The 18465-nt window shown below is 44.8% G+C and overlaps 1 protein-coding gene across 5 annotated transcripts in view; it reads right to left on the reverse strand.

Annotated features, from left to right (window-relative positions):
• Positions 1–18465, reverse strand: part of NOC2L (NOC2 like nucleolar associated transcriptional repressor) — a 160617-nt gene that overhangs the window by 61471 nt on the left and 80681 nt on the right. For all 5 annotated transcript variants that reach the window (XM_063943126.1, XM_063943125.1, XM_063943128.1 and 2 more), the window contains exons 9-11: positions 8697–8810; positions 7874–8062; positions 4374–4513 (exon numbers count right to left, since the gene is read on the reverse strand). In XM_063943126.1, the coding sequence (XP_063799196.1) occupies positions 4374–4513; positions 7874–8062; positions 8697–8810 (443 nt within the window). The remainder of the gene's footprint in view (positions 1–4373; positions 4514–7873; positions 8063–8696; positions 8811–18465) is intronic.

Raw genomic sequence — 18465 nt, forward strand, 5'->3', positions numbered from 1 at the left:
CCTTCCTGGCTTTGACCAGGGTAGGAATGACCTCTTCCGGAATGCCTTTTTCCCTTAGGATCCGGCGTTCCACCGCCATGCCGTCAAACGCAGCCGCGGTAAGTCTTGGAACAGACATGGTACTTGCTGAAGCAAGTCCCTTCTTAGCGGCAGAGGCCATGAGTCCTCTGTGAGCATTTCTTGAAGTTCCGGGTACCAAGTCCTTCTTGGCCAATCCGGAGCCACGAGTATAGTTCTTACTCCTCTACGTCTTATAATTCTCAGTACCTTGGGTATGAGAAGCAGAGGAGGGAACACATACACCGACTGGTACACCCACGGTGTTACCAGAACGTCCACAGCTATTGCCTGAGGGTCTCTTGACCTGGCGCAATACCTGTCCAGTTTTTTGTTCAGGCGGGACGTTTCTGCCATTGCCCTCCTGCTTCTTGTGCCGCCCTGTCTGTTTACGTGGGCGACTGCCGTGATGTTGTCCCACTGGATCAATACCGGCTGACCTTGAAGCAGAGGTCTTGCTAAGCTTAGAGCATTGTAAATTGCCCTTAGCTCCAGTATATTTATGTGGAGAGAAGTCTCCAGACTATATCACACTCCCTGGAAATTTTTTCCCTGTGTGACTGCTCCCCAGCCTCTCAGGCTGGCATCCGTGGTCACCAGGACCCAGTCCTGAATGCCGAATCTGCGGCCCTTTAATAGATGAGCACTCTGCAGCCACCGCAGAAGAAACACCCTTGTCCTTGGAGACAGGGTTATCCGCTGATGCATCTGAAGATGCGATCCGGACCATTTTTCCAGCAGATCCCACTGAAAAGTTCTTGCGTGAAATCTGCCGAATGGAATCGCTTCGTAAGAAGCCACCATTTTTCCCAGGACCCTTGTGCAATGATGCACTGACACTTTTCCTGGTTTTAGGAGGTTCCTGACTAGCTCGGATAACTCCCTGGCTTTCTTCTCCGGGAGAAACACCCTTTTCTGGACTGTGTCCAGAATCATCCCTAGGAACAGCAGACGTGTCGTCGGAAACAGCTGCGATTTTGGAATAATTAGAATCCACCCGTGCTGTCGTAGAACTACTTGAGATAGTGCTACTCCGACCTCCAACTGTTCTCTGGACCTTGCCCTTATTAGGAGATCGTCCATTTTCTTTGAAGAAGAATCATCATTTCGGCCATTACCTTGGTAAAGACCCGGGGTGCCGTGGACAATCCAAACGGCAGCGTCTGAAACTGATAGTGACAGTTCTGTACCACGAACCTGAGGTACCCTTGGTGAGAAGGGTAGATTGGGACATGGAGGTAAGCATCCCTGATGTCCAGGGACACCATATAGTCCCCTTCTTCCTGGTTCGCTATCACTGCTTTGAGTGACTCCATCTTGATTTGAACCTTTGTATGTAAGTGTTCAAATATTTCAGATTTAGAATAGGTCTCACCGAGCCGTCTGGCTTCAGTACCACAATATAGTGTGGAATAATACCCCTTTCCTTGTTGTAGGAGGGGTACTTTGATTATCACCTGCTGGGAATACAGCTTGTGAATTGTTTCCAATACTGCCTCCCTGTCGGAGGGAGACGTTGGTAAAGCAGACTTCAGGAACCTGCGAGGGGGAGACGTCTCGAATTTCCAATCTGTACCCCTGGGATACTACTTGTAGGCTCCAGGGGTCCACTTGCGAGTGAGCCCACTGCGTGCTGAAACTCTTGAGACGACCCCCCACCGCACCTGAGTCCGCTTGTACGGCCCCAGCGTCATGCTGAGGACTTGGTAGAAGCGGTGGAAGGCTTCTGTTCCTGGGAATGGGCTGCCTGCTGCAGTCTTCTTCCCTTTCCTCTATCCCTGGGCAGATATGACTGGCCTTTTGCCCGCTTGCCCTTATGGGGACGAAAGGACTGAGGCTGAAAAGACGGTGTCTTTTTCTGCTGAGATGTGACTTGGGGTAAAAAAGGTGGATTTTCCAGCTGTTGCCGTGGCCACCAGGTCCGATGGACCGACCCCAAATAACTCCTCCCCTTTATACGGCAATACTTCCATGTGCCGTTTGGAATCTGCATCACCTGACCACTGTCGTGTCCATAAACATCTTCTGGCAGATATGGACATCGCACTTACTCTTGATGCCAGAGTGCAAATATCCCTCTGTGCATCTCGCATATATAGAAATGCATCCTTTAAATGCTCTATAGTCAATAAAATACTGTCCCTGTCACGGGTATCAATATTTTCAGTCAGGGAATCCGACCAAGCCACCCCAGCGCTGCACATCCAGGCTGAGGCGATCGCTGGTCGCAGTATAACACCAGTATGTGTGTATATACTTTTTAGGATATTTTCCAGCCTCCTATCAGCTGGCTCCTTGAGGGCGGCCGTATCTTGAGACGGTAACGAAACTTGTTTTGATAAGCGTGTGAGCGCCTTATCCACCCTAAGGGGTGTTTCCCAACGCGCCCTAACTTCTGGCGGGAAAGGGTATACCGCCAATAATTTTCTATCGGGGGAAACCCACGCATCATCACACACTTCATTTAATTTATCTGATTCAGGAAAAACTACAGGTAGTTTTTTCACACCCCACATAATACCCTTTTTTGTGGTACTTGTAGTATCAGAAATATGTAACACCTCCTTCATTGCCCTTAACATGTAACGTGTGGCCCTAAAGGAAAATATGTTTGTTTCTTCACCGTCGACACTGGAGTCAGTGTCCGTGTCTGTGTCGACCGACTGAGGTAAATGGGCGTTTTAAAGCCCCTGACGGTGTTTGAGACGCCTGGACAGGTACTAATTTGTTTGCCGGCCGTCTCATGTCGTCAACCGACCTTGCAGCGTGTTGACATTATCACGTAATTCCCTAAATAAGCCATCCATTCCGGTGTCGACTCCCTAGAGAGTGACATCACCATTACAGGCAATTGCTCCGCCTCCTCACCAACATCGTCCTCATACATGTCGACACACACGTACCGACACACAGCACACATACAGGGAATGCTCTGATAGAGGACAGGACCCCACTAGCCCTTTGGGGAGACAGAGTGAGAGTTTGCCAGCACACACCAAAACGCTATAATTATACAGGGACAACCTTTATATAAGTGTTTTCCCTTATAGCATCTTAATATATAATCATATCGCCAAATAAGTGCCCCCCCTCTCTGTTTTAACCCTGTTTCTGTAGTGCAGTGCAGGGGAGAGCCTGGGAGCCTTCCCACCAGCAGTTCTGTGAGGGAAAATGGCGCTGTGTGCTGAGGAGAATAGGCCCCGCCCCCTTTTCGGCGGGCTTCTTCTCCCGTTTTTCTGACAACCTGGCAGGGGTTAAATACATCCATATAGCCCCAGAGGCTATATGTGATGTATTTTTAGCCAGTATAGGTACTTTCATTGCTGCCCAGGGCGCCCCCCCCCAGCGCCCTGCACCCTCAGTGACCGTTGGTGTGAAGTGTGCTGAGAGCAATGGCGCACAGCTGCAGTGCTGTGCGCTACCTCATGAAGACTGAGAAGTCTTCAGCCGCCGATTTCAGGACCTCTTCTCTCTTCAGCATCTGCAAGGGGGTCGGCGGCGCGGCTCCGGTGACCCATCCAGGCTGTACCTGTGATCGTCCCTCTGGAGCTAGTGTCCAGTAGCCTAAGAAGCCAATCCATCCTGCACGCAGGTGAGTTCACTTCTTCTCCCCTAAGTCCCTCGTTGCAGTGAGCCTGTTGCCAGCAGGACTCACTGAAAATAAGAAACCTAATAAAACTTTTACTCTAAGCAGCTCTTTAGGAGAGCCACCTAGATTGCACCCTTCTCGGCCGGGCACAAAAACCTAACTGAGGCTTGGAGGAGGGTCATAGGGGGAGGAGCCAGTGCACACCACCTGATCCTAAAGCTTTTACTTTTGTGCCCTGTCTCCTGCGGAGCCGCTATTCCCCATGGTCCTGACGGAGTCCCCAGCATCCACTTAGGACGTCAGAGAAACAAAAACAAAAAACCTAATAAATAATATGGAGACATTTGGTACACTGGTTCCAGATGTAGACATGGAGGTAATTGTAGAAACAAGGGGTGCTTAGAAAGAAAGGAGAGAACCCTAGCTGCTGATCTGAGTGAGTGAGCGCCTTCAGTAGATAATATGTAAGCTACAACCAAGGAGTTCCAATCATACTATCAGTTTATTAGTGGTGACTGCAAATAACCAAAACTTAAAAGGGGTGACAACATTCATGTTACATCAATTTAATATCACAGAGTCTAGATAGAAAGGCACACATTAGTCCAGAAATTAAAGTCCTCTGACGGTAGAAAACCCCTTTAAGTGATGGTGGCTATTAAGAGAATATAACCGCAAAATACTCAGAATAACCATTATATAAATGTAATATTTTAATGGTTCCTACCTGATGCATCCGGTAATTACTTGGACCAAAGGATAAATGAGAGGCTCCAGTACCTCATTAGGGTGGATTGTACTCAGCACCCTGCACCACAGATACAGACAGTGAACGTATTGCCAATTATATACTGACTGATAAGCCCCCTGTATGGGAAGAAATACATTTTATATACAGTGCTTGATATATATTCTTGTGCCAATTTCTGGCAGCTTGTTTGTTAACATGCGATACGTTACATATTACAGAAACATGATTGGAAATTACTATAAAGGACAGATGAAGTGAATATACTGGTCATTAGAAAAGAGATGAAGTAAAAAGCTTATTACTAGTATATAAAGGCTGTATCTCCAATGAGGCAGCAAGGTATTACACCCTACATAGCATTATAACCCCTTGTGCAGTGGGACCAGCACACCGTAATATAAGCAAGTAACAAGCCAGCAATACAGAAGGTCCCCCATCATGTTTACAGTGTTTTGCGGCTGATTCCTCCATCTAATGAGTGAGAACCAGCAGGGAGCCCTCATTAGCTTACAGATAACTGCACACAATAGGGTAGGCTGGCAGCCCTTACCCAACAGTGGCGTTCTCAGCATGAATACATTTACTCTATTTTTATACTAACAGAATATCCTGGGATCTTATTGTAAGCTTTTGTGATGAGGCCTGGCTCATCTTTACTTTGAAGGAGTGCTGCATTTATCATTATGAAAACATATATAAAATCCTATAATGAAACACTCCAATCCTGCATGGAGGATCCAATGTTAGGAAGAACTACCAGCACAACTCCAGGCCTGAAGCTATAGCCCCGAGCTGCCAGGAACTATGGGAGAAGGAATGAGCCGATGGTGCTGCGGACTGGCCTGCCATCTTTACCATGACATTAACAGTAGTTGTGGAAAGAGGTTACATGGATATTAGGGGTAATTCCAAGTTGATCGCAGCAGGAAATTTTTTAGCAGTTGGGCAAAACCATGTGCACTGCAGGGGAGGCAGATATAACATGCAGAGAGAGAGAGTTAGATTTGGGTGGGGTATGTTCAATCTGCAATCTAAATTGCAGTGTAAAAATAAAGCAGCCAGTATTTACCCAGCACAGAAAAAAAATAACCCACCCAAATCTAACTCTCTGCAAATGTTATATAAAGCCCCCCCTGCAGTGCACATGGTTTTGCCCAACTGCTAAAAAATATCCTGCTGCGATCAACTTGGAATTACCTCCATTGTGGATTGTAAGCATCTAGAACAGGGACTGGTTTTCTGTACCCAACAATATGCACTAAAGACAGCACATATGGGGACAAATAATTGGCTTATGAGGAGCTGTCTGAGCTGCTGATTGAGAAGTCTTTAGTTGTCTCGATCCAATTAAGAGAGTTTCCATTATACAATCCTACAGCCAGACAGTGCGTAGCATAATAGTAAAGAATGGTAGTGTGTGTGTGTGTATGTGTGTGTGTGTGTGTGTGTGTGTGTGTGTGTGTGTGTGTATGTCTGGCCAATAAGCTATGTGGCTTATCATATATAATAAAAATCTGAGTTGAATTTGTTAAAATTGAACAATGATCCTCATCGACACAACCACTTTGTTTAAAAGTGAAAGCCCCTAAATTAATGCAAGCGAGGTTGGTGAAGAGCTTCTTCCATCCCTGGAATTCCCTAGTTTTCCTGGCGTGTAGGGGGATATTGTCTTGTGATCACACGGATTACAGGACCATAACTTCAGTAAGAATGTAATTAGAAAAAGGGTACTCATTCCCCCCTGCCTTTTCAAACAAGGGTGATCCCTGATCTGCAGGTGGGCAGACGGAGAGCATTACATAAAAAAATAATTCTGTGTGTAATGAAGCACCATCATCCTCAGTGATGTAATCGCACTGGCGAGACTGTATCGCTGTTCCGCGCCCCCTTCACTGACTCCCAAATGTAACGGATTACTGGTGAGGAGTTTTTGTTTTACAGCTCTTCACTGCAGATGACAAGTGGGGCTCTTAGTCTGGAGTTTTGATGTAAATGAAGAAGAATCAAACATATCATCTGCAGAGGTGTTACTGGACTAGAAATCCTAGTGATTCAAGATTTCCCCACCATGCAAGTATAAAATGCAACTAATGTCTGTTTAGCCCAAGACACCTGCCATCTTCTCTCACCTGCCTGACAGGACACCTCCCCCTGCAACCTCTCCTTACAGCTCACACTGTCTACCTGCCAGTATACAGACCCCTGAAACTTTCCCTCACAGATCTCACTTGCTACCTGACTGGACGTAGCCAGTCTGCCACTATCTGGCACACAGCTCACTGGTTCCGGACAGGACATATCCCTGTGCCATTTCTAAACACAGCTCTCACTGGCTACCTGACAGGGCACAGCCACCTGCCATCTCCCCCATAGCTCTCACTGAATGCCTGACAGGACACAGCCCATGGCAAGTATCATACCAACTGTATATCTCATAACACCATGCACAGCTTTCAGCAGAATAAGAACAAAGTCCAACTGCACTTTTTGGTGCTAATTCAATTAAGTGCAATGGCTATGATGTGCCTTACTAGAACGGAACATCGCAGTGTTATCTTGCACAGCATAGAGGTAAGCGGTAAAACTAGTGATGTTCAGGGTACCTTATATTGTGAAGATGCACATAGAATTATTGTTTAGCAGTCAGTGCCTTTAGCCACTGAGAATGCCCGTATACAAAGGTTTAAAAAAAATATAAAAAGTACTTATATTAAACAAACTGTGTCACAGCACTTAAAACAAGGCAAAATAAGTATATATAAAAATTTCAGAACTTCATCAACAACCAGTTTTAATTACAGAATTTTTTTTCCTTGAAGACAAAAAAGGTGTGTTTCAATTTAGCAAGCTCTGTACATGTAAAACTGAAATTATTACCGTATAATCAGTGATGAAATTAAGAATGTGATTTTAAATATCCCCATAACGTGTAATATAGTAAGTTGAGAGTAGAAATGTAAACATTAAACTCGAGTATTTGAAGAGTTTTACACATACACATTAAATACCAATATACCAAATATACAAACACACACAACCCGGACATTACTACCAGTTGCACAGGAGAGTACAGGTGAAACGTACTTTGTGTAAGTATAATTATTCACGTTATACATTTTTGTAGAGAACGGTTTGAAAGATGGTGTAACTGCCAAATTAATTTGTATCATTACTACTGTGGCGCCATATAAAGGATAATAATAATAATAATAATAATAATTTGTATATTTAGCTTGTTGCCATATGAATTACCCAATAACAGGCTCTAGATGGCACTGTTGCTAAAGCCATTAATGCAGTGGGCCTTGTTTCTCCAGCATTAGACACCTGAATGCTAGAACCAGCTAAAACATATGCAGCTGGCAAGTGGTTGTATCAAATACTTTATTTTAGTAAAAGGAGGAGTTTTCCTCCTTTCAAATCAGGTACAGGACCAACACCTTTGACACTGCTAATATGCACACTTTTCACCTCACCTTCTTTTTAAGAGTCATGGCAGTCCGCAGATGGATAGCTAGCTGTCTGATGTATATAAATACGTGCTGGTATGAGGCCTGGACATCCAGGGCGTACATTTCAGTTAGAGTACGCTGCATGAAGTTGATCATTGGCAGGACGTTGGGAGATGTGAATTTAGAATTCTTCACATACGAGATGTACATTTTCTGGAGGTGGGAGATTAAATTCATGAGTATTGTTCTATTAAAGTCAAGATTTAATTGTTCACCAATAAACACAGATTTTCAAAAGTTAACATATGGCTATAGTAACATAGGCAATATTAACATGCATGAATTTTGTGGTGTGACATAACACCTTTGTGTAGGTCTACAAGTCATTAGTCTATCCACTGATGGCCAGTGCTGCAAGCGTCAGCCTAATATTCAGCAAATAATCAACCACAAGGTGTAGAAGAGAATAAGCATTAGCCACAATGAAACATGATGTGTTCTCAAGAAAAAAAAACTTTATTCATAATTATAGTTATTCTGCAAACTATTGAATGGTAATATACCAATTGCTGGGAGAAAAGCTAAGCCCAAGCAAGATGATATCTTGACTAAAGGGCTGCATGTTTGATGGCCAATATACAACACCTACAATGCACAAAACATAAATACCAGATTAATAACCTAAAGAAGATGCAGCATACAAACTAAAAAGCAGAGAGGTAAATTTACTGAAGTGCAGGCATCTCCCATAGCAACTAATCAAATTCTAGCTTTTTTTCCAGAATGTGCCATATTAATAGTAACCAGAATCTGAATTGTTCCTGTGGGCAACCCCTGAGTTTCTTACCTTCAGAACTGGGTTAAGATAGGAGTCCTTCCTGTGTCTGCAGATCTTATTCAGCACCAAGAATGCTACAACCCTGACGGTTTCCTCCCCAGTGCTCCACAGAGCAATCGCTTGCTGCACAAAGGAATACACATTACCATCAACAGCCATTTGATAGCGTGACCAGCATTAGATATTGGTATCTGGCAAATATTTTCACCTGTGACCTAAAATGAACCTTGATGGCAGATAATGATCCTACCAAGTATATTGGAAAATGCAATCAAAAGACAACCATGCATCAACTGGTCCCAATATTCACTGATGACAAATAACATTTAACATAACCTTTTGTGTGGCACGGATGTAATATTACATTTTTACCATATTCACAATGAAAAATGAATGTGTTATGATGTAAATTTTACAACACGATGCAAATGATGGATGTTAACTTTAAAGCCCCATACACACTAGACAAGAAAAGGAGATTTATGGTAGACTTACCATAGTTAACTCTCTTTCTGCGAGGTACACTAGATTCCACAGGGCATAACATCAGGGTGTAGAGTTGAATCTTGATCCGAGGCACCAACAGGCTAAAGCTTTGACTGTTCCCAGGATGCATTGCACCACTTCCTCTATAACCACGCCTCCAGGCACTGGAGCTCAGTTTCAGTTATCAGGCCAATGCAGGTAAGAGAGATGGTAGATGTTAGTCACATAGAACCACATTCTCACGACAGGAGAAGGGACAAGCGGCTAATGCCATACAAACCCAAAGAAGCTAAGTGTGTCAGGGTGGGCGCCCTGTGGAATCCAGCGTACCTCGCAGAAAGAGATTTAACTATGATAAGTCTACCATAAATCTCCTTTTCTGCAGTGGGGTACAGTGGTATTCTACAGGGAATAACATCGGTGATGTTCTAAAGCAGTTCCTCATGGGAGGGGATGCACTGTAGCGGGCACAAGAACCCGGCGTCCAAAGGAAGCATCCTGGGAGGCAGAAGTATCAAAGGCATAGAACCTGATGAACGTGTTCACAGACGACCACATAGCCGCCTTGCACAATTGTTCAGTGGACGCGCCTCGGTGGGCCACCCAAGAAGGTCCAACATACCGGGTAGAATGGGCTTTGATAGCAGCAGGAGCTGGAATACCAGCCTGTCATTAGCTTGTGCAATCACCATTCTAATCCATCTGGCCAGGGTTTGCTTATTCGCAGGCCAGCCACGTTTGTGAAAACCAAAAAGTATAAAAAGGGTATCTGACCTCCAGAGAGAGGCAGTCCGCTCTACGTAAATACGGAGGGCCCATAACACATCCAAAGACCGCACTTTTGAGGACAAACCAGAAGAGAGAAAGGCCGGAACCACAATCTCTTGGTTAAGATGAAAAGATGATACCACCTTAGGTAGATAACAAGGGCGAGTTTTAAGAACTGCCCAGTCACGGTGAAAAATCAGAAAGGGTGGACGATAGAACAAGGTGCCTGTCAGACACCCTCCTAGCAGAGGCAACAGCCAGTAAAAACACGACCTTAAGTGTAAGACATTTAAGATCCACAGACTCAAGAGGTTCAAATGGGTATTTATAAATTTATAAATCTTGTAGGGCATTTAAGACTACAAGAGATCCCATGGAGCCACAGGAGGGACTTAGGGAGGCTGAATCCGTAACACGCAGAGTGAAAGTATGAACGTCAGGAATAGACGTAATTTTCCTCTGAAATCACACCGACAAGGAAGATATATTAACCTTGAGGGAGGCCAGACGAAGGCCTAGATCTAGGCCTTGTTGCAGTTAAGACAAAAGCCTAGAAGTACTGAACGAACAGGCATCATAATTCTTAGCAGCACACCATGTGAAGTAAGAGTTCCAGACCCTGTAATAAATCCGTGCAGAAGCCGGCTTGCGGGCCTTCAACATAGCTTGAATAACCGCCTCTGAGAATCCCTTGGCCCTCAGGAGTGAAGCTTCAAGAGCCATGCCGTCAAAGCCAGTCTGGCCAGGTCCGGACAGACACAAGGGCCCCCGAACGAGGAGGTCTGGGCGTTGAAGTAGAAGAGGACGCTCTAACGACAGACCCTGCAGGTCTGAGAACAAATGCCGTCTGGGACACGCTGAAGCGACTATAAAGTAGTATTCCTCTTTCTTGCTTGAACTTCTGTAGAACCCTGGGCAGGAGTGCCACTGGAGGGAACACGTTTGGCAGCCGAAAGTTCCATGGAATTGCAAGTGCATCCACGAATGCTGCTCGAGGATCCCTTGTCCTTGATCCGAAGACTGGAACCTTGTGATTGTGTCGAGACGCCATCAGGTCTACATCCGGTAGCCCCACTTGTCCACTAGGCGTTGAGAGAGACTTTCGGATGAAGACTCCACTCTCCGGCGTGAAGGTCCGGACGACTGAGGAAATCCGCTTCCCAGTTGAGGACTCCGGGGATGAACACTGCCGATATTGCTGGCAGATGGCATTCCACCCAACTGAGAATTTTGATATTTCCAACATTGCCATGCGGCTTCGAGTGCCGCCTTGATGATGTATGTACGCCACCATGGTGGTGTTGTCGGATTGTACTTGAACAGGCCTGTTCTGTACTAGAGGCAGGGCCAGTGTCAACGCATTGAACCCTGCCTGCAATTCCAGAATGTTGATCGAGAGGAGAGATTCCTCCCTAATCCACCGACCCTGGAGAGAGCGTTGCTCCAACACTGCGCCCCAACCCCACAGACTGGCATCCGTTGTCAGGAAGACCCAGTTAGAGATCCAGAAGGGACGGCCCCTGCTCAACTGTTGGTCCTGTAGCCACCAGCTCAGTGACAGACGAACCTCCAGAGTCAAGGAGATAATTTGAGACCTGATCCGATGAGGCAGGCCATCCCACTTGGAAAGGATTAACCTATGCAGAGGGCAAGAGTGAAATTGAGCGTACTCTACCATGTCAAAAGCCGACACCATGAGGCCTAGTACTTGCATCGCCGAGTGTATCGATAATCTTGGGCGAGAGAGGAAATATTTGATCCTGTACTGAAGTTTCAGGATTTTCTCTGGAGACAGAAACAATTGTTGGCTGTGTGTGTCCAGTAGTGCCCCCAATGAGCACCCTGCTCCGAGCAGGGACCAACAAGGACTTTTTCCAGTTGATGAGCCACCTGTGGGCTAGTAGGAATTGGACCGTCATGGGAGTTCGCCAGGATAAGCAAGTTGTCCAGATACGGCAGGATCCTGATTTCCTAACGACGGAGATGAGCAGTCATCACGGCCATTACCTTGGTGAATATCCGAGGGGACGTGGTCAATCCAAATGGCAGAGCCTGGAATTGATAATGTAGGTTGCCAATAGCAAACCGCAGATACTGCTGATGTGACATGGCAATAGGAATATGCAGGTAGGCATCCTGTATGTCCAGGGATACCATATAGTCTTCGTGTTCCATGGCCAGTACAATAGAGCGCAGAGTTTCCATACGGAATTTGGACACGCTCACAAATTTGTTTAATGATTTGAGGTCGAGTATAGGCCGGAAGGACACATTTGGCTTCGGAACTAGAAACAGGGTCGAATAGTATCCCCTGCCTCTCTGAGACAGGTACCGGCACTACCACTCCTATTTCCAGGAGGGATTGTACAACCAAGTGTAGAGCTTGCGCTTTTAACGGATCCGCAGGGATAACAGTTGTGCAAAACTGGCGAGGGGGACTTCTCTTGAAAGACTGCGTACCCGTGTGAGACAACTTCCCGCACCCAGGCGTCCGAAGTGGTCTTTAACCAGGCCTAGTCGAACAGCAGAAGTCGGCCTCCCACCGTGGGGTCCCCCAGGGGGAGGCCGGCCCCGTCATGTAGCAGGCTTGTCTTGTTTGGAAGCAGGCTGACGGGCGGCCCAGGATTGTTTAGATTTAGGCTTAGTGGTTTTGGAAGCAGGTGCCTGTCGCTGATATGCTTGACCCTTTGCTTTCCCCGGAGGTCAAAAGGAATGAAAGGTGGTACTCTTAGCCTTCGGAGCAGAAGGATTAGTATTTGGGAGACAAGCAGTCTTGGCAGTAGCAAAGTCAGTTACAATCTTGTTCAGATTCTCCCCAAACAGGATGTCTCCTTTAAAAGGGAGCACCTCCAAGATCCTTTTGGAGTCTAGGTCCACCTTCTAGATCTTCAACCACATAATTCGACACCTGCATCAGAGGCTGCCTCCTGAATATAGTGGGTGGTATTAAAAGACAGATATTGTCTGGCAGAGTCAAAAAAACCTAAGGCAGCTCATCCTCAATTGCCTGAACCCATGCTTCAATTCCTTTCGCAGCCCAGGAGGCTGCCATAGTGGGTCTATGTACAGGACCTGTGAGAAAATAGACTTCAGGCATCCCTCCACACGCTTATCCGTCGGTTCTTTTAGTGAAGTGACAGTGGTGACAGGCAGAGTAGATGACACCACTAGACGGGCGTCATGAGAGACCACAGGCGGAGACGACCAGGATTCTTGACGTATGTCAATTAAATGGTCAGAATGTGATAAGACTACTTTAGCAACCTTCTGACGTTTGAACTTATCAGGTTTCTTAGACAAAGTAGTAGGCTCAATGTCATCATCTATTTGAAGAATTAGCTTAATAACCTCCACTAGGTCAGGAACAACCACCTGTGTTGTAGATTCTTCATCAGAAGCAACTGTATCAGTGTCTGACGGATCAGTATATTCCCCAACCTCATCGGAAGAATTATCCGAAATATTAGTAGATTGTGAGGAAGAAATGGCCCATTTAGATGACACCTTGGCCCCACAGGGGCGTGGGGTAGACTTTTGTCTAAACAAAGATTGATTTAATTGTTGTAATTGGGTAGACTGAGTATCCGCCCAGGGCGGATTAACTACAGGGACAATATGTGGCTGCAATGGCACAGGAGATCCCACAGGGGGTGTAAGACGTGTCACAAGTGTAGTCAGCATACTTGAGAACGCTGCCCAAGGTGGGTCCTGATTGGCCACAGGTGCTGCAGGTTGACTGGGTGTATGACACTCAGTACCTGAACCAACAGCTAAAACTTCTCCCTCAGGTAAATCCGTGGCGCCAGTACTGCAGGATGCAGAAGCGTCCGCGGAATTCCCGCCCTGTGAGGCAGACATTATAAGGAATGTAGCCTTAGGGCGTAACTGTACAATATAGCCAGACAAACACAATACCTGCAAATAACCCCCTATGTAATGTGACAGCAAATACAGGACCCAGAACACAGGATTTAAGCGGTATGAGGCGACTGAAAAACACAGGAAAAACACCAAATTGTATATTCTGTGCGACATATATATATATATATATATATATATTTTTATATATATATATATATATATATATATATATATATATATATATATATATATATTTTTATATATATATATATATATATATACAAATGAACCAGCTGGACGGCACTCACGGAGACTTGAATATATTCAACAGACAGACAGCTGAAGCTGGTGGATTGTCAACGTTTCAGAATTTACTTCTTTTTTCAAGACAACCAGATACAGGTACTATAACAAACATTTATACCTTACCCCAACCTCGTGCTGACTGTGCGCTCCCGCACCCGTCGTGGACCGATGACGTCACTGGCTCCCGTCGGCGCCTACGGACCGGCATCACTTGGGGGCGGGGGCCGCAACGTGCAAACCATCACCATGGTGATACACTAAAACAAAAAATAAAAAATAAAATAGATGCATGACACCTCCGTGAAGGGGATCATTATGCAAGACCCGGTGAAGCATTGAATATAGCACATAATAGAGCATTTATGCAAACGGCTGTAATTTATAGAGATCAAATATATTTGAAGATTAATGTAAATCCAATAGATAATGATGTATAGCATAAAGCTATACATCCCATAGTTAATAACATGCCGTGTGCAAATCTGCTCTAAACAAACATAAAAGAATACTGTAAATACAATTATCCTAAAAAGCTAGAAAAAGACAAAATTTCATTAAGACCATGTGGTCGAACAGTCTGAAGACAATGGATCCATCTGGACTCCCGCTGAAGCAATTGACGTCCACGATTACCACCCCTGATGTTGGGAGGTATCCAATCAATCATTTTATATTTAATGGTGGCTAGACTATGCTGGCATTCCTTGAAATGTCTAGCCACCGGTTGTTCCGACCCTTTGCCGTCCAATGCTGCTCGTATCGCAGAACGGTGTAGGGCTATTCTCTCCTTAAATTGCCTAGTTGTTTTGCCCACATAGAATTTTCCACATGGGCAACGGATATAATAGACAACATAACGACTTGTACATGTTAGGGGAAACTTTATCTTGAACATCTTCCCAGATCGTGGATGTCTAAATGTATCTCCAACCTCTAGTGCACTACAAGTAGTGCATCCTAAGCACCTGAAATTACCAGGTTTACGAGACAGAAAATGGGTGGGTTTAACTGGGGTAAAGTGGGTGATATCGTTGTGTACCACTATATCTTTCAAATTCCTACCCCGTCTATATGAGGGGAGAATGGATTGTTTTCTCATCATGGGTAAGGCCTTGTCCTCGGAGATAATCGGCCAGATCGTCCTAGCTTTCTTCATGAGTTCGGAACTGCTGGTGGAATAATCTTGTGTCCAAATAATTTTGTTCTGCACCGGATCTTTAGAGTGTTTCAATAACATTTGTTGTCTATCTAAGGCCAACACTTTACTTTTTGTTTCTTTCAATAACTTAAGATGATAACCCCGTTGTAGAAATTTAATCATCATCAAATCAATCTGAACTTCAGCATCTGTCCTACTGCTGCAGATGCGAAAAATTCTGAGAAATTGCCCATAGGGCAAGCCCCATTTCATCGACGGCGGGTGATGACTATCCGCATGCAATGCTGTATTTCGGTCAGTGTCCTTGAAGTACACAGAAGTGTGTAAATAATTGCCATCATCCTGATGAACTGCCACATCCAAAAAATGTATGTCAGTAAAACTCATTGTGTATGTGAATTTAATATCAGGATCTAACTGATTGATGTATGTTATGGCCTCAACAAATGACTCTTCTGACCCTGACCATAACATAAAAATATCGTCGATGTAGCGACAAAAAGCAAAAATTTGATTTGAGATCTCATTATTACCGAAAAATAAACATTTTTCAATGTCATACATGAAAATGTTGGCGAAGCTTGGGGCCACACATGACCCCATAGCACAGCCAGATGTCTGTGCATAGAACTTTCCATCAAAGACAAAATAATTTCTAGATAAGGTGAGTTCCAATAATGTCATGAAAAAATTGATGTCAGGTCCAGTGTAGTTGACATTATGTACCAGAAACCTACGGACCGCCTCCATACCTCTTTTTTGCGGAATGCTAGTATAGAGGCTGGTGACGTCAATGGTGCACATCAATTTTCTGTCAGGTAATGGAGAAAGGGATTGCAACAGTAGAAGAAACGCAGTGGTGTCCTTCAAAAAAGTGTGTTCTTTTTGCACTAAAGGTTGTAAATAAAAGTCTAAATATTGAGAAACCCCATAATATAGTGAGTCGCGGGCAGAAATGATAGGGCGACCCGGTGGTGAAGATGCATTCTTATGGAGTTTCGGGATCGTATACAACACAGGAATTTTAGGCCACTCTTGAGTCAGACTATCCTGTATGCTTTTGGTAATGAGATTATTGGAAACTGCTTCAGTCAGGATGTCATCTAATTCCTTTTTGTAAATCTTAGTGGGGTCCTGTTGTAATAGTTGGTATACCAAGGGTTCCGATAGTTGTCTGTATATTTCCGATTTGTACGTTTCCAAATCCTGCACTACAATGCCTCCACCCTTATCCGCGCAGCGGATCACGATGTCTTGATATCCCCCCAAATCGTGAAGTGCTTTTCTTTCAGCTGTAGATAAATTATGTGCAACTTCATTTATATTTTGGGAAATGGATTCCACAAAATGACTCATGTGGGAGGTGAAGATCTTAATGGCAGGGTTCGCAGATTGTGGATCAAAAGCTGATGGCTTATGTACAGGTGTAGGTTCATAGAGTTTTAAAGAGTCAGGACCAAAGAATTCTTTCAGGCGCACTCGCCGACTGAAATGATAAAGGTCTACTTGGCTGTTAAAGGAATCATAAATATTGGTTGGTACGTATGAAAGTCCTTTATTTAACACACGGATTTCATCCGTAGTCAGGATCCGTGTGGACAAGTTAAAGACTATGTTTTCTTGGCATACGTCTTTTTTTGCCCGCCTCGCCCACTGGCCGCCGCGACGGGTTGCTCTTTTTTTGAAGGGGCATTTTTGGCCCGGGTGGTTACCCCTAAAGGGGGTTTACGTGTTGAAGTAGACTTACTTGTTCCTTCTACCTCACTCGAAGAGTTACCTTCACTAGTATTTTCTGTTCCGGCGTCCGGGCGTCTACGGCTTCTGAATTTGGGTCTACGGTCTTGGGCACTTCCCCTGTGGTACGCCCAACTGTAGACTTTGAGCTCTGCATAGTCACGATCCACAGTTGCTCGCTTAGATATTTTAAACTGAATCAAGTCGGATCGATATTTGTCGACCTGGGTGGACAAATCAGCCAGCCAATCCTGTGAAGTATCAGCCTTGATGGACTCTAGATGCTGCTGTTCAAATTGTGCAATTTTTTCTCTGGTCAGATTAAGTTCCTTTCTGGACTCCTCTATCACCAACAAGATTAAATCATAAGAACACTTGTTGAGCACAGCTGCCCAACGTCTGCAAAAATCATTGTTATAACGTCCAATAGTCGGAATATTACGGATTCTAAATCCCCTAGGGATTTTTTTGTCTCTGAAATAATCAGATAAAGTCACCCCATGCATGTGCTATATTCAATGCTTCACCGGGTCTTGCATAATGATCCCCTTCACGGAGGTGTCATGCATCTATTTTATTTTTTATTTTTTGTTTTAGTGTATCACCATGGTGATGGTTTGCACGTTGCGGCCCCCGCAACGTGCAACAATGATTTTTGCAGACGTTGGGCAGCTGTGCTCAACAAGTGTTCTTATGATTTAATCTTGTTGGTGATAGAGGAGTCCAGAAAGGAACTTAATCTGACCAGAGAAAAAATTGCACAATTTGAACAGCAGCATCTAGAGTCCATCAAGGCTGATACTTCACAGGATTGGCTGGCTGATTTGTCCACCCAGGTCGACAAATATCGATCCGACTTGATTCAGTTTAAAATATCTAAGCGAGCAACTGTGGATCGTGACTATGCAGAGCTCAAAGTCTACAGTTGGGCGTACCACAGGGGAAGTGCCCAAGACCGTAGACCCAAATTCAGAAGCCGTAGACGCCCGGACGCCGGAACAGAAAATACTAGTGAAGGTAACTCTTCGAGTGAGGTAGAAGGAACAAGTAAGTCTACTTCAACACGTAAACCCCCTTTAGGGGTAACCACCCGGGCCAAAAATGCCCCTTCAAAAAAAGAGCAACCCGTCGCGGCGGCCAGTGGGCGAGGCGGGCAAAAAAAGACGTATGCCAAGAAAACATAGTCTTTAACTTGTCCACACGGATCCTGACTACGGATGAAATCCGTGTGTTAAATAAAGGACTTTCATACGTACCAACCAATATTTATGATTCCTTTAACAGCCAAGTAGACCTTTATCATTTCAGTCGGCGAGTGCGCCTGAAAGAATTCTTTGGTCCTGACTCTTTAAAACTCTATGAACCTACACCTGTACATAAGCCATCAGCTTTTGATCCACAATCTGCGAACCCTGCCATTAAGATCTTCACCTCCCACATGAGTCATTTTGTGGAATCCATTTC

The sequence above is a fragment of the Pseudophryne corroboree genome, chromosome 10 (genome assembly GCF_028390025.1).
Source record: "Pseudophryne corroboree isolate aPseCor3 chromosome 10, aPseCor3.hap2, whole genome shotgun sequence".
Taxonomy (NCBI): domain Eukaryota; kingdom Metazoa; phylum Chordata; class Amphibia; order Anura; family Myobatrachidae; genus Pseudophryne; species Pseudophryne corroboree.